The sequence below is a fragment of the Tubulanus polymorphus genome, chromosome 10, assembly GCF_964204645.1.
Source record: "Tubulanus polymorphus chromosome 10, tnTubPoly1.2, whole genome shotgun sequence".
Classification (NCBI taxonomy): Eukaryota; Metazoa; Nemertea; class Palaeonemertea; order Tubulaniformes; family Tubulanidae; genus Tubulanus; species Tubulanus polymorphus.
In genome coordinates, this window is record NC_134034.1 from 14,283,191 (window position 1) to 14,300,715 (window position 17,525).

The following is a 17,525-nucleotide window of genomic DNA, read 5'->3' on the forward strand; positions in this document are numbered from 1 at the left end:
ATTAGAATTAGTTGTTTTCTGATGTTCTAACCTGAGAGAGACAAATCTGAATTGACAACTGCGATAACCGGGTCCAGAAAATTACTAATTACTTCTAATTAGTTCAGATATATTCATAACTATATATATATATATATGTATATATATATATATATATATATATATATTCATATGCGGTTACACTTTTAGTGCAAACCATAGGGTATATATATATATATAGAAACAAACACCCTCGGCTGCCCGCTATTGTAACTATGGCTGGTCACGCTTAGCACCACAATAATGGTTCTCTCACCGGCTAGTAACTCCCCCTAGTGACAGACAGGAGTATTAATTACAGAGTACACTGACCATTTTACCCATAGTGCTGCACGAAGGTCATTCATATAATAACAACACTCGTATAAGTCTCACCCAGAGTCGGGCTGTCGGGCCTAGAATTCACGGGCTGTCGGGCCTAGAATTCACGGGCTGGCGGGCCTAGAATTCACGGGCTGGCGGGCCTAGAATTCACGGGCTGTCGGGCCTAGAATTCAAGGGCTGGCGGGCCTAGAATTCACGAGCTGTCGGGCCTAGAATTCACGAGCTGTCGGGCCTAGAATTCACGGACTGGCGGGCCTAGAATTCACGAGCTGTCGGGCCTAGAATTCACGGGCTGTCGGGCCTAGAATTCACGGGCTGGCGGGCCTAGAATTCACGAGCTGTCGGGCCTAGAATTCACGGGCTGTCGGGCCTAGAATTCACGGGCCTTTGGGCCGAATATTCACGGGCTCGCCTTTAATGTAATGACAAGCCTGAGTTCTCTCTAAGGGTCTTCGTTGATTTCACCAATGGCAGGAAATCTGTTGTCCTGAACATTTCCCAGAAATTGCTGCCGGAAACTTTTTAAGTTTCCAAATAAAATTTTGGCTCCAGATTTGACAAACACACTTTGTGCATTTTCAGCAGTATTTAACGCATCAATAATTCAAAACGCTCATCATTTCAGTAAATACTAGTAACACATAAAACGCGATATTCCTTTTTTTTTTGTAAAGATGAACCTAGATCGAGAAATTCGGGCTCGTTTTTTTCAGGTACGTAAATCTAATAATTCGATCATTAACGGCTGGATGCCTTCCGGATTGACTTTCACCAACACCGCAGAATGATCCTCATTCAAATTACGTATATCGACCAGTTTCATTAAGTATTTCGGATACATAGCCTTCGCCTGGTGATATGGATATTTCGATTCTAAATAACTCTGCAACAATAGCGAATAACGTTCCTGTTCCTGGCAAACTTTCGGTTTATCCAACAAATTTGGACGATCGGGCGAAAACAACGAAACAACTAGCAACAAAATGAGCGTCAATTCGTCTGCTCGTAAATCAACGGCTAACGAACGCACGAACTTCATGTGATCCTCGAAAAGTCCTCCTTCCGCCTGTTTCAGCTGATCGGTCGTCATCGCGTTATAATCGGGATCGTTTTCATCTAAAAACTGCTGTTTATCCTTATCGTAGGTAAGCACAGAGCGCAGGATAAGCAGTTCTATCGAACCGCCCTTCAACAGGCTGATCTGATCGGCTTGCGACAACGCTTTAAACGATTTAATTTTTTTCGACATGTCGATGACGCGACGCACGCTCAACTCGGCGATATTCACCAGATCGGCCATACACGAACTCTGATCACGCGGAGGTCCCTCTACGGATACTTCCAGCGATGTTTTATACGCCTGAACTACCTCATCTATCAACTCTAATTCCTCGGATGTTAATGTTTTCAGCGGTTGAGTGCTCGTTACGATCTCCGGAGTACTGCTCTGACACGGAGCCGGTTTAACAGGTGGCGACACCATACTGCGCTTCTCCAGGTCGCGATTCATTCTACAAAAACATACAACAGAAATTTATGAAAAAATTAAATCTTTCGATGATAAATAAAGTTGAACTGACTAAACAACATTGTGAGTTCAGTTTGGAAATGATTTACACACATTCTTAGTCGTAGTAGCTGTACCGAGTAAACCCTTATCTAGACTGAAAAGATTGAACTGACCGGTGTACAGGTTTGACTGACCGGTGTACAGGTTTGACTGACCGGTGTACTGGTTTGACTGACCGGTATACAGGTTTGACTGACCGGTGTACAGGTTCGACTGACCGGTGTACAGGTTCGACTGACCGGTGTACAGGTTTGACTGACCGGTGTACAGGTTTGACTGACCGGTGTACAGGTTTGACTGACCGGTGTACAGGTTTGACTGACCGGTGTACAGGTTTGACTGACCGGTGTACAGGTTTGACTGACCGGTGTACTGGTTTGACTGACCGGTGTACAGGTTCGACTGACCGGTGTACAGGTTCGACTGACCGGTGTACAGGTTCGACTGACCGGTGTACAGGTTTGACTGACCGGTGTACAGGTTTGACTGACCGGTGTACTGGTTTAACTGACCGGTGTACAGGTTTGACTGACCGGTGTACAAGTTTGACTGACCGGTGTACAGGTTTGACTGACCGGTGTACAGGTTCGACTGACCGGTGTACAGGTTCGACTGACCGGTGTACAGGTTTGACTGACCGGTGTACAGGAATACAAATAGGAACCGATGTTTCTGAGATAATGATGATGGTGGTATTTTAATTTCAATGTGTGTTGTTGATTAGACAGAATACCTAAAGCTCATTAAGAGATATCAGGATATCATGTTCTATGATCATCAACCTTTCAGAGGAGATACTTTCATCATCAGTATATAATACGCATATCAACTCATCAAATACTAAACGTATTAATAACTATTTACTGAAATAGTTATGTTAGATATATAAATCTCATTATCAGCTAATGTTGAATATAGTTTCCGTAATGTGGGATAATTCAAAACAACTGTAAACAACTGTTGGTAAAGATTGAGTTCAAGAAATATCTAAGAAGGGGGTTGCAATTGTTCAAAAATTGGATTGAGTAAACTAGTGGTGTGAAATGTGACAATTTCAATCGTGTTTGTCCACCAGTTTTCAGTAACAAACCCCCAAGCTTCCTGACTATTCAGTCAGATTGAATTTGTGTGATGCGAACGCAGCAGATTTGAGAATCATCTGATGCGGCTTTAACTTTATCCAAATGACGTAATAAACATGAAATAACACCGGAGAGGATATTAGCGGGTCACAATGAAGGGATTGGCAATTCTTTTAATAATCAGATCCTGAGGCTAAAAGATCAGACATGAATGAATTATCAATTCCCAAATTGGTTTACAACGTAATACTCGGGTTTCAGAGATATTTCACGGAAACATCGTTCTGAGAATTAGATAAATATAAAACTACATTTCGCTCTAATCTCGTAGTGATAAATTCAATCTAACATCGCGTACGCATGAAAATCAACGTAAGAATTTTCCGAGAAAATTCATCGACAAGATTTTAAGATTTCCAAAGAAAAGTTTGCAAAATGATGAATTGTGTAGTTGTATCATCAATTTCTAAATGTTGTTGTCCGTATCCGTGATTTAGTGAAAACTGACCGGGTTATCACGATTTATCAACTATTTATGGAGCTAAATCAGTTAGTCCGAACAGAATATAGCGAACCCACGCGATTCAGCGCAGTTGCTTCAGTTCCAAGATGGCCGACACTAAATGAAAGCCCATGCTATTAGTAAAAGACTTCTCTCACTCAATGAAATCAGTTTCTAATCTAATCGGTAATTTAGATATGGCGATCTTACGCACATTAAACAACAACAATAAACGGATTATAAAAACATGTTGATTAAAGATATAAATGAGAGGTTTCTGCTTACATCGGCGCAACATGTGTTGTATAGTTTTGCTGACCATTAGAACGAGGGAGATGAGGAGTTGTAGTCATCAACTGCCTATAGGATGAAAAAATATATATAGTTATACAATGGGTTAAATATTGACTACAGTTCTAAATGATTAGTGTCGACAGAAGAGTGTACGACTAGTTTACTGGTATCGCACTCAGGTTCTATATACCCGAGTCAAACCATCTGGTTGAATTATTAGTTACAGGAGACTCAGTATTTGGGAACTGATTCATTGTTGTTGAGAAGGTATTGAAAAAATTTAAGCGGATTTTCAGAAATGTTTTAAGGGAATGAGATGTATGCAGCCACGTAGAGTTGATTCCAGTGGTATCCTTCACTTTCCTCACAGACTGAATAATCTTTAAAACAGATTTGATTGAGTGAGAATTCTGTTAATTCTTAAATCATCTGTAATAAACGAGGATTCAATAGTTGTCACTAGGGCATTTAAACTGTTCAATAGGTGTCGCTAGTGTGCGTTAGGGCATTTAAACTATAGATTTATTCATTAAAATTTATCCATCATTTTCTAGAATTCAATGAATGTTAAATAAACAAAACCTAGATTATTTTGTGAAATGATTTTTGGGAGGCTAAAAATCTAGATGAAAATGAACTGAATTTGATATTTTAGAGGCGGGCGCCATCTAGTGGGATTACTGGTACGTGCCTGTGTTCAGTTCCCTGTGTGTAAGGATAGACCTAATGTACCGATTAATAAATACACTTCACAAACATGTGAACTATTTTTTCTTTATATTCTGTGCTTTATCTAAAGCGAGTTTGTAATGATATTGTAGAGTATTGATGTAGTTTTATAAGAGTGGTCTCCCATCTCCCCTCGCCCCACTCCCCTCTCTTTTGACATAAGAGTCCTTTATCAATCATTTATTCTTTGATGAAAAATAAATTCGATATTCTTGTAAAACTCTGTTTTCAGCCGCTTTTAAACATGTCTGGATATAATGATAGCAGGGACATAGCCACGATGGGCAGACTACACAAGTTATCATTCTGAAAACTGTTAAAATTCAAATTCACAACTTGAGTTAATTAATTCAATGAACTAACTCTTGTGTCTAAAAGTGATATCAAAATATATATGTAGTGACCTACATCTTTGTGCCATATCTAATAACATCCTAGCTACACGAGAATTCAGATCTAATAATCTTCTACGGAATCTTACCCCAAATTTCAGAAAACTCTATCGCTGAAATTCCGTGAAAATGAGTTTTAAATCAGAACCCTGTTCCAGAGTTATGAGTTAAGAAAGTTAGACGAGTTGATTTTGAAATATTTGACTCAGCATCAAATAGTAACCGAGAGACCTGTAGTCTGTTAGACCCCGAGGGCCCATCTGCACTCATCAGCGTCAGTGTGTCTGAGTATTGTCAGCCCCCCTCCTCTCCCCCCCGTGTCTATAGTTTAGAGGTAAGTCTATAGTTTACAATGATTGCTGTTTTGTGTATATTAATAATATAATGCTGATAGATCGTCTATTACTGAACCTAAATACCACACTTCATTACATTATTACAATGTCAATATATCAACTTATAAGGACCTACATCGAATGCAGCAGTTTCTGTCAGTGATATAACTGTATTCAACTCCGTCGTCATTTCAGTGTTTCACAAATAAAAACAAACGTTCACCTACAGTTTAAGACTCTTAACGATTAATTAACTTTCATGTAATTATGTTTTTTTCACCGAATGAATGAATGAACAGCAGACAATGAGCCACCACAGATTGTGTATAAAAAAACATCAAAAACACAAAACGATCGTATCATTATTTCATGTTTTCGATAATAACACAGAATAGTCTCTTCTAAAACCATCAATTACTGTTCATGTATATTTAATACTTCAATCATATACCAGAGTATGTGAACAGATACGGCTGATAATAACAACCTGTAGTCGGTAGATTGTTTCAATTAGATTATTATATTATGTAAAAACTGTGATATGAATAGAATTATTGAGAAATAAATCTGAAAGATTAGGTCCCAGTTCATTAGTTTTTTGTTCGGTGTTTAACGCTCCCATTTCTAATGTTTTTACTCCAGAGGGTGGACCCCCGGACCACGGCGTTTACTGATATCTGATGTATGGGTGGAACCCCGGACCACGGTGTTTACTGATATCTGATGTACGGGTGGAACCCCGGACCACTCTGTTGTTACTTGCACAGGATGAAATCAATGATTTCTATGTATGATATATTTAGACAGACCGTGTCTGTCTGTAATTACATACTATATACTCTTACACACTTATTCACTACATATTTCAAAGTGTTGAAGTATCACCAGCATTGAACAGAATAAATAGAATAGTCCATAAAAATGTTCCCAATACAATGAAATTGATTTCATGAATTCTATAGAATATTGTACACAGTGGTGATATCAGATATAGAGGTGATTGATTTCAACTGAAGCAGTTACTGCTAGGCAAGGCACTTTATTCAAATTCTATGTGAAATGGCCGTTTCAAATGCAAGTCGTTAGTGAGTTGTGAGTTGTTGGTAATGAGTTATAAAATGAGTTGTAAGTAGTGAGTTGTAAGTTGTGAGTTGTAGGTAGTGAGTTGTAAGTAGTGAGTTGTAAGTAGTGAGTAGTGAGTTGTAAGTAGTGAGTTGTAAGTTGTGAATTGTAAGTTGTGAGTTGTAAGTAGTGAGTTGTAAGTAGTGAGTTGTTGTTGTTTGTGTTATTTTCAGCCTATGTTGCGGATACATTTTGCTCACCTTTTTTGTTGCTCTGAAACCCACCTGTTCTCTTCAATCTTCTGACGTTTACGTTGTTTTTCCTCGTCAGTAAGGATGTATTCTTTACGCATTCCGATTTCAAAACATTTTTTTAATCGACAGCGTTTACAAAAGCGTCTATTCGAAATGTCCATTTTACATTTTTCATCGTACGGGCATTTGAAGTATTCCTAAAATTAAGTGAAAACAGGAATGAATTGAAGCGGTATTTATAACGAGATCGATGGAATTCACGCAAACGTAAAACAGTTCCGTCTGAGAGTTTCAACAATTGTAGTCATTTAACTTTTGACTCGTTGAAATCCTCTCAAAATACCATTAAACTAACTGTTACAGTTTATCGATGAATCTTCACCAAAACGGGAAACAGTTTGAGCATTCTTTACTGAGCTGAATTAATGTTGTTGAGTGGAGGAAAGAGAAACTGTCAGCAACTTGAATCGTGGAAATAAATCATATCGATATCCAAATTCTAACTGAACTTCTAGTCATTGACTAGTCAGTTATTGGTAGATTAAACTAGATGAATAGTCACGGTTAGAGGAGAGGGTATGAGGAGAGGGTGAGAGGGTGAGAGAGGAGAGAGGGTGAGAGGAGAGGAGAGAGGGTGAGGAGAGAGGGTGAGAGGAGAGAGTGAGAGGAGTGAGAGAGGAGAGGAGAGAGAGGAGAGAGTGAGAGGAGTGAGAGAGGGTGAGAGAATGAGAGAGGGTGAGAGAGAGTGAGAGGAGTGAGTGAGAGAAGAGAGAGGGGAGAGAGAGGGGTTGTTTTTTACTTACTAGTCCCTTCAAAGCGTTGCGTCTAAAGAAAGCTTTACACGATTCGCATGAAATAGCATCGAAATTATAACCTAGCGCCCGGTCTCCGCAAACACCGCAATATTTATCTTCTTTTAATTTACGAGCTCGTCCACCTTTACCGGTCTGATTGGAATCATCGCTCTGATTGCCCGGCGCTCCGATATAACTATCCGATCCAGAACTACCCATAGAACCGGGCGAACTGACTAACGGTGGGTACCCGCCGGGCGTCGCTCGGATATGAGTACCGTTTGTAGTGATACCCAATCCTAACGGCGACATCTGACCTGCCATCATATTCACATCCATAGCTTCAGTTTTAATATTGAGTGGAAATTGTAAATGACTCCTGATCGGTCGAATATCCTGAAAATAGAAATAGTTTATACTGAAGATTTGGCTGATCTCAACATTGATAAATGACTCCTGATCGGTCGAATATCCTGAAAATAGAAATAGTTTATACTGAAGATTTGGCTGATCTCAACATTGATATTAGCAATTCTAATCCATAACATCTACAGAGGGTTAGAATAGTGGCCCCAGTCCCAAATATGTATCATTCTTATCAGTCCTTCCCTACAGTACATGAGTAGAAGTGATCTGTTTATGACCCCCTCTACTCCCTCACCCCCTACACCCCCCTCCCCGATAGATACCATACATACTTTATAAATGGCCCCCGCAATATGATAGTTGTGGAAGGGATCATGAAGTCTTTATTCAGGAGGAGGAATTCAGCTGATATTGATGAGTATGAATGACACTAGTTTCAACTACAATGAATTCCACAGTTACAAGAGAGGAGAGAGAGGGAGAGAAGGGAGGAGAGGAGAGAGAGGAGAGAGAGAGGAGGGAGAGGAGAGAGAGGAGAGAGGGAAATGAAGAGTTATCCCAAAGTTTAAATTCCAGGTGAGAAGTTCAGCGACTGCCTGAATATTGTTATTATTATTAATAAATGGCCTTGACATTGTGTGGAGGAGTTAGATATAATACGGGGCTCGATACCAGTCACAATTTTTATTCAATCGCAGAAAAAACTCCATCAATAAATATTATTGTAGGCTATAATTGAAAGATGGAGGTATTTTCTGATGTGTGTGGTGGAGGGTTAGGGGTTTATACATAGCCCACACACACAGACAGACTGACTCACTACTTCATGGTTCTAACCATCTGATACTGTGTGATAATACTCACAACCAGTAAAACTGACAACTGAATACTCGAAATTCATATCTACAGTTTCAATTGATAATTGAAGAGTTGTTAATTGTGAAACTGGATATGTCATCGAAAATGACAATTAATTAAGTCAATTTTTCAGCGTTTTACAACATAGCCTTGAATTACCACATTCAGACATTCACTATTTGTGGTATGAACAGTAGATAAATAGCTGATAAAATGTTTTATTTTCAATTAAAAGTTTCTTAAGGTGAAGTTCTGAAAACAGGGTCCAGGATTTAGGCTGCAGGGGGTACAGGGTCCAGGATTTAGGTTGCACGGACACAGGGTCCAGAATCTAGGCTGCAGGGGGTACAGGGTCCAGAATCTTGGCTGCAGGGGGTACAGGGTCCAGGCAACAGATTGTCATGTAAATGTTGAATCGGGATCCAATGATTTAATTGGTGATAAAAAAATGAGCTCAGACACAATGTTTTTAATCTAAGTAACATCGACTGAGGTTTTTTTGCACAATTCTTACCTCTGCCTCGGCGGGACGTCCAAATTTCTGGCGATAACAATCAGACATATCAGCGCATGTTCCATTCATCATATCGGCGTGTTTATTAGTTAAAACAGGCGGACAATTCTCCAGTGATAACGCAGCCAGTTGCATAAACTGTAAAATAAAATTAACACTTTATCACGCACAGAATTAATTAATTATCGGTAACAAAATCAACCAAACAAACACATGATAAACTCTATGTAATTTGTAACATCAAAATTGCTCAATATCTTTGACACCCAGTTTCAGAAAGCTTGATTCTATTAATTAGCTTCTTTCATTCTTCCTGAATGGGGGGGGGGGGGCGAGGGGGAGGAGGCAATAGTTAACAAACCGCTCATGGGGGGCAATAGTAAATAGTATATATCATTTCTGATATAAATTGAGAGTGATTCAAAATTGAAGATCAACAAAAAAGATTCAGTTTCACTGAGATTTCCGCTGGAATGTTTAGTGGAGTTTTGCATACACTGATGACTGTGATGAGTTCTATAATAGCACGAGATCCCTCGTAATGTTTTACAGTTTTTGATCGAGTAAATTATGTCAAGTTTAGTATTTCATCGATTCTGAGAAGGATTTTACATGCAGATCGAAGTTTGTTCTTTCTTTTTTAAAACTAAATTTTTCATCAGTTTTTGTCGTCATATTTCAACCGCGATCTAATTCAGCCAATCAGAGACCAGCACTCCGGTGACCTATTTGTTTTTATCAGTCTGGTGAAGTTTTGTTGGGATTTTTGAAAATGTCAAATCTAACGACACTTTGTTGAACCTCGTCATAATTTTGCCGTGGGTTTGGTTGAAATTGTTCTTTTTATCAATAAATTGGTTTTGTCTAAATAGACAGCTACTGCTGTCTCTGAACAGACAGTTATTGCTGTCTCTAAACAGACAGTTACTGCTGTCTCTGAACAGACAGTTACTGCTGTCTCTAAATAGACAATTACTGCTGTCTCTGAACAGACAGTTATTGTGAGCAAGGATTGTGGAACTTAATCCGGTTTGACAGTTTAGTGAGGATCCAGTTATAAACACTGCTCACATTATAAGTGAAACATTTCAGGATTCAGTTCCACAGTTCAGGTGGCACCACTTTCCCCCATTCCATGTTTAAACACATAATTCGGTGAGTGAATCTGCATCGGGTGAATGGACAAATTTCAATCATGAATCAGGTATTGACGCGGTCAATAGCATTATCCAAACTGCCCGAGATTTCAGGGAGATTCTGGGTTTTCAGCCACCTTCCTCCTAAACACTAGATCAGGACTCACTCCTACAGTTCTTGGTTATGTTTGACTAGAGTTCATTTGAAATGTTTTTACTTTAAGAGTCCAATTTGATCGTGAAGCAAACTGAATTATACACGACATGTATTCGCTATATCGCGTTGTCAACACCTCATATAACAACGACTCAATGTAACTGGAAGTGATTTTGTTAATGTTTAGGAAGCTGGAAAGCTGGTTTATCTATCTCTGTATCGCTCACGTACACCAGTAAGTCATTATCAGATAAGTACACTTAGCAGTATAACTGTTCTGTCACATCATACTCTGTGAGTATGTCTCATATATTCACTGTAATACACCGCGCCACATGGTGAAGGTTTTTACTAAAACTTTTGAGACTTTATTTTTTAACAAGAGGCAACATATACAAGTACAGCTGAACTATTATTCGGTTTGAAGTACGTAATACTTTTAAATGACATTGAATATTCATTCTACAAGTACATTTCAACCATGAGTTTTTTTAAACCATGACCTAATTCAACGATGCAAGGCTATATCACGAGGGAGTGAGGAACTTGAGTAAGAAAAAAAGTTTCTTCGATCATAGCTCTAATATTGGTTTAGTGACCAAGTAGCAAAGATAGATACCAGATTCAGAGATAGAGTGAGGAGTGATGATGCAAGGGAGAGAGAGAGAATGTGAGGGGATAGAGTGAGGAGCGAGGGGAGAGTGAGAGTGAGAGGAGAGCGGAGAGGTGTGAGGAGAGAGGGCAGAGGGAAAGGAATGAGAGTGAGAGAGGAGAGTGAGAGGAAGGGAAGTAATAGTGGGATGAAAAGGTAAAGTGGGAGAATGATGAGAGGAAAGAGAAGAGAGCAGATAGGGTAAGGGGAGGAGATGAGAGAAGAGGAGAGAGAGGAGAAGATACGTACTGGACTTACACCGTTCATCATTTTGAGTATTTGTTTGTTGGTTTCGGTGCCGTTGAAAATAAAAATCCAGACAAATATCAGTAGAGTTTATTGCAGCGAGTCTCGAGTTGAATTAAATAATACCTGAAAATAGAAACAAAAACATCGTCATCATCATTATCATCATCGCCAGTGAATTAAATAGAAATGAATGTGAGAGATTGTGACACAGTTTGCGTGGGAAATAAAACAGCTGAATTCAACTATCATTAACCGTATTTCAGTTAAAATAACTTGTTTTTATCCGACGACAAGATTTCAGTATCAATTCATGTAAAATCCACAAGTGGTATTTAATCACTGATAGCAGATCATTTGTCATAGTTCACAGTTATCTACCACTCAACCCGCGATCAGTTAGACATGTTCACTTTATCTATACATGACTCCCGTTTATCAGGATTCACAAAAACTGCAATTCAGATCTGACTTGAGCGGAGTCTACTGTACCATCCAACTCAGATATCACTCTTCAAGTCAAAAGATCTGACTTGAGCGGAGTCTACTGTACCATCCAACTCAGATATCACTCTCAAGTCAAAAGATCAGACTTGAGCGGAGTCTACTGTATCATCCAACTCAGATATCACTCTCGAGTCAAAAGATCAGACTTGAGCGGAGTCTACTGTATCATCCAACTCAGATATCACTCTCGAGTCAAAAGATCACACTTGAGCGGAGTCTACTGTACCATCCAACTCAGATATCACTCTCAAGTCAAAAGATCAGACTTGAGCGGAGTCTACTGTACCATCCAACTCAGATATCACTCTTCAAGTCAAAAGATCAGACTTGAGCGGAGTCTACTGTATCATCCAACTCAGATATCACTCTCAAGTCAAAAGATCAGACTTGAGCGGAGTCTACTGTACCATCCAACTCAGATATCACTCTCAAGTCAAAAGATCAGACTTGAGCGGAGTCTACTGTATCATCCAACTCAGATATCACTCTCAAGTCAAAAGATCAGACTTGAGCAGAGTCTACTGTACCATCCAACTCAGATATCACTCTTCAAGTCAAAAGATCCGACTTGAGCGGAGTCTACTGTACCATCCAACTCAGATATCACTCTCGAGTCAAAAGATCAGACTTGAGCAGAGTCTACTGTATCATCCAACTCAGATATCACTCTCCAGTCAAAAGATCAGACTTGAGCGTAGTCTGCTGTACCATCCAACTCAGATATCGCTCTCAAGTCAAGAGATCAGACTTGATACGGAGTCTACTGTCATTGTAACCTAATCAAACTGGTGTTGGCCTCGTAAAAAGACAAATCTAATCACTGTGGGCTTCAGTTCCTGCGATTAGGACAGAAACAACAATAACCAATTAATACCATTTGAAAAACATCTGTGTGCAGTAATGTATATGCATGTATCACAGTTTGAAAGTAGATCAGTCAATATTGTGTATGTATTATTTGATATGAGATGCTTAGAAATGTCATTCACCATTTATGTAATAAGTTCAATATATTGATTTTCAATGGATGTAGAAAAAAAACGATAATACTGCGAATATGTGATGAATATCATTTATTACAACGATATCATTTCACACACGTACGCGGAGTCACGGTGATCTACACGTACGCGGAGTCACGGTGATCTACACGTACGCGGAGTCACAGTGATCTACACGTACGCGGAGTCACAGTGATCTACACGTACGCGGAGTCACAGTGATCTACACGTACGCGGAGTCACGGTGATCTACAAGTACGCGGAGTCACAGTGATCTAAACCTCGTTTCTGGAAAACAGGACACAGTTCTATTTACTGTTCAGAGTTAACATTGAAATAATTGAGAACGAATTAATCTTATACAATTATTACGAGAGGAATAGACTTATTTCAAAATATTCACAGGTCTGTGTCTATTTAACTGAGCACACCTTCAAACTACATCACGTGGACCAAGTGTAAACATTAGTGAAAAGTCCATTCTAAATCGGTCCATTCCATTTGCTACCAGTTCAGACTGCTCAAACAGACCGATACTGATCCCATTTCTCTGCGAGTGAATAGAAACTTTAATGTAATCAATTACCTTTCAATCAGTGTTGTGTCTAGCTGGACCAATGATAACAGCATAGATTTGGTCCATTTTTAATCGGTCCGTTCCAGGTACGGGCCAAATTAAAAAGAACCAACTTGTGATAGAGCGACATAGAGTGAACACAACTCTAGTTCTAGTTGTAAGTGGATTTTAACTGTTTATAGTCAACTAATTGAACGACTATTGAGGGAAGAAACTTAACCAATAACTAGGCTCCCGATAATAAGGCTCCCGAGTGCCTAGAATTTATAAACTGATCATAAAGTACATGGCGAAAAAAAAATTCAGTCGTGAAAGCTGCGTGTCCTTTAATTCTAAACGAGTCAGCGATAATTTGAATATCTAGTTTAAAAAAAAAAACTCAGTTCATAAAATTCAAACAGCAGCACGATATATATGAGTTGATGAACACGAGTATATATATATATATATATATATATGTTCATGAATAATGAATAACTATTGAATGGTATAATGCAACTTGATCTAATACTGCAATAAAGTATGAGCTCCAGTAGAGCAGTAGTATTCAACCAGACAGACAGACAGATATTTCACTACTGACTAGCTGCTGCTGCTGCTGCTGCTGCTGCTGCTGTATGAATGAGTGACTGATGAGTAAAGGGCGTGGTACCTCTCTTCCTCCCTCTCTCTTCTTCGCTACTCTTCACAAAGACCTACTAACTAACGTATAAAAAAATACTAATCGATGAAACATCAATAATCAATGAATCAATACGTGATGGGAGGCAGACAAACTCGTCATAGATATATAATATATATATATACATCAAACACTAAATCATCACGATTATCTCCTTTTACAAGATCTAAAAATTCAAACTAGAATAAATCTGGGTCCTGCATCCATTAGGTCTCGTAGCCCCGAAAAAAATACCGGGCCTCGGTATTAAAATCACAAGAAAGAATTATCCAGAACACAAAAGAATCGCTTTTCAAAGCCTTGAAAATATAATTAATAATTTCTAAAACTTCTCCGGGACTAGTATGAGCCTTCGGAGTTCTCATGAGGGTCGGATAATTCTTTACCCTCGTGGTCAGATACAGCAGCAGCAGCAGCAGCAGCCGGAGCCGGAGTTGCGGAGAGAGAGAGATGGAGAAAAGCTCGGTGAGTTTGTGACATGTGTAAATGATTGTGAAGTGTATCTCAGACGTCACAGTTTGTCCTGACTTTATATGACAGCATAAATTACATGGTTGTAGTGAAGTGTTCTTCACTGCCACATAACCACTTCACTACCAACATTTATAGCTATTACATATTATTCCACCATCAGTCGCGCTTATATTAATTTCTTCTCAAGACGTGTACTAGCCTGTTTTATTATTCATGATACTCCGTCAGTCCGTACCAGTCCGTACCGCTGACACTACTCCGTCAGTCCGTACCGCTGACACTACTCCGTCAGTCCGTACCGCTGACACTACTCCGTCAGTCCGTACCGCTGACACTACTCCGCCAGTCCGTACCGCTGACACTACTCCGTCAGTCCGTACCGCTGACACTACTCCGTCAGTCCGTACCGCTGACACTACTCCGTCAGTCCGTACCGCTGACACTACTCCGTCAGTCCGTACCGCTGACACTACTCCGCCAGTCCGTACCGCTGACACTACTCCGTCAGTCCGTACCGCTGACACTACTCCGTCAGTCCGTACCGCTGACACTACTCCGTCAGTCTGTACCGCTGACACTACTCCGTCAAGCCACATTCAAATGACGTTATTATAAGATAGTTTTAATGTAGTCAGTTCCAATATAAAACAGACCAAGCATTCACACCTATGGTCCATTCCGTTCCAGGTACTGATATTATTATTGTCACTTTAACTATAGAATTTATTCCAAAATTCCTCCCAAAACGAGATAAGAAACTTCAACAATGGGAAACCGGCAACACCAGCTACCCCACCAGATGGCGTGATGAGCATTCTATTGGGTTTTCATTAATAGTTGATCCGTTTAATAAAAATTTCATTCGATTTTAATTGAAATGTAGAAGAATTTGAACGCGGAAAACCGAGTTACAACTAGCGACACCTGGTGGATCCTCACCTGCCACAGTAGCGCTGCGGATTCCCCCATTGCAGGATTTAGATTTCTGGTAAAAAACAGTTCTACTTACTGTATATATACATATATATATATATATATACTTCTACTAAACGTCTACATGTTGACAGTCAGTCTTCTGAAACCTATAAATATAAATATGATTATTAGAGATATGTACGAAATTCCCGAATTTATTTCCCTGATGACTCTCCCTGATTAAACTATAAGATATCCTCGTCGAGGGCTGTATCTTAACGAGAGGTTCCTCGGGTCACTCGTCACCAGCGAGAAAAAACAAGACACCAAAAATACAAATTCTCTGATTTTCAAGAAAATTGTCAAAATTCCCTGATTTTTGTTGCTGGAGAAATAAATAAAGAATTCGCCGATTTGCCAGAGATCAGATTTGCCAGAGATCAGTACGGAACCCGTTAAAACAAAAGTGTATTGCGTTGATTTGGCTTCTGAAGGAAAAAAACAAAATGTGTGTCGTATTATGTGAAACCTGAAGGCTTCAACTGATAAAAACAACAAGAATCACCGGCAAACATTACCATATCAAACAAACTTTTTATCTGCTGCAGATTAAAAATCATTGCTCTATTATTCAATTGTGAATTATCTTTGAGAAAGCCTGAAGCCGAGTACAGATTGAAACACTCCCCAGACTCCAACCCCCCCAAACGCCTCCGGAGCCAGATTAACAGTTCTTATCAAGCACGACCTGTAGTCTCACTCTAGTTCACTGTTTTAACCAGTAAACATTTTAAAAATGGTTGCTATGAATATGATTTACGGAACGCTATATTTACTGATACAATTTCAACTCAAATGTCACGATTCCTTAAATACACCAGCTAGTCTCTTCCTCAGGTCAGTGGCGCCATCCTGAGGGCAGCACCTGAGTTATCCAGGTCAGTGGTGCCATCCTGGTAGCTAGAGGGCAGCACCTGAGTTATCCAGGTCAGTGGCGCCATCCTGGTATCTAGAGGGCAGCACCTGAGTTATCCAGGTCAGTGGCGCCATCCTGGTATCTAGAGGGCAGCACCTGAGTTATCCAGGTCAGTGGCGCCATCCTGGTATCTAGAGGGCAGCACCTGAGTCGGGATAATGGTTCAATAACATATGAATAAAGTTTTATAGATCTCGTATCTAGACCCCCACCCCCCTCCTGGTGTATAGAAAAAAAAGAATTTGCGTCATCTGGAGAACTAGACCCAAAACAGCTGCCTCAGTTTGTAAAATACTTCACCAGAGACTGAAATTATTGATTATGAATTAAAAAGTCTGCATTTATCATAACCTGAAACTACGACACATTGAAAGTCAACATCTCCTTATGATAATTCATTATTCAAGGGAGGGTTGGATGTAAAAATGTAGGCTGATAAGATTTTTCATTGGAAACAACCACAGTTCAGGACCCTGTTCCAGAGTTCAGGACTCAGTTCCACAGTTCAGGACCCAGTTCCACAGTTCAGGTCCTTGTCCGACAATTGTAAATATTTGACTCAGCTGTTAGAATATTTACGTCGGTTTAAATCAAACTTCATTTTCAACTTGGTGTTGATTATTTTATCAGAAATAAAGAATTAAAGTGTTGCGCAATTTCACCCTCAGTTATCTGTATATCTGTACACATACGCCTCGGTTCGTAATGAAGAAAAAAAGACCATTCAAAATATCGTCGATCCGAAATAACTGAGAGAACAAACATTTGCATATCTATTTGATACAAGCATTATGAAGTAGTAATACTTGAGCCGATATACTGACGAATCAGAGTCAACTCTTACAGAGACGTAGAGACAGAGAGAGGAGAGAGAGGAGAGAGAGGAGAGGACAGCGCAATATTAGTCGTTTTACAAGTGCCCATACATTACCATCAAGTATTCCATCTCTTGGAATATATACATCCATATAAAATATCAGACCAAGTTTTCATTTCCTGAAACTGGATTCTTTCAAACGATATCCCTGGCTTTACGAACTTACGAGCAGCAATTATTCCTCGAGTTGAATTAACTCAAACAGTTATA

The 17,525-nt window shown here is 39.5% G+C and overlaps 1 protein-coding gene across 3 annotated transcripts; it reads right to left on the bottom strand.

The window, feature by feature from the left end:
* Positions 1-209: 209 nt before the first annotated feature.
* LOC141911731 (vitamin D3 receptor-like) lies at positions 210-15,642 on the bottom strand. Of its 3 annotated transcripts, none has more exons than XM_074802749.1 (7): positions 15,557-15,642; positions 11,319-11,432; positions 9,116-9,253; positions 7,387-7,773; positions 6,590-6,780; positions 3,803-3,877; positions 210-1,874 (listed from the first exon to the last, which is right to left on the bottom strand). In XM_074802749.1, exons 2-7 carry the CDS (start codon positions 11,328-11,330, stop codon positions 1,073-1,075), a joined length of 1,605 nt encoding a protein of 534 aa, XP_074658850.1. In that variant the 5' UTR covers positions 11,331-11,432; positions 15,557-15,642; the 3' UTR covers positions 210-1,072. The 3 variants fall into 3 exon arrangements, with proteins under 3 accessions (XP_074658850.1, XP_074658851.1, XP_074658849.1); XM_074802750.1 differs by having other exon boundaries at positions 6,614-6,780; positions 11,310-11,432; XM_074802748.1 differs by having other exon boundaries at positions 11,310-11,432.
* Positions 15,643-17,525: the final 1,883 nt, after the last annotated feature.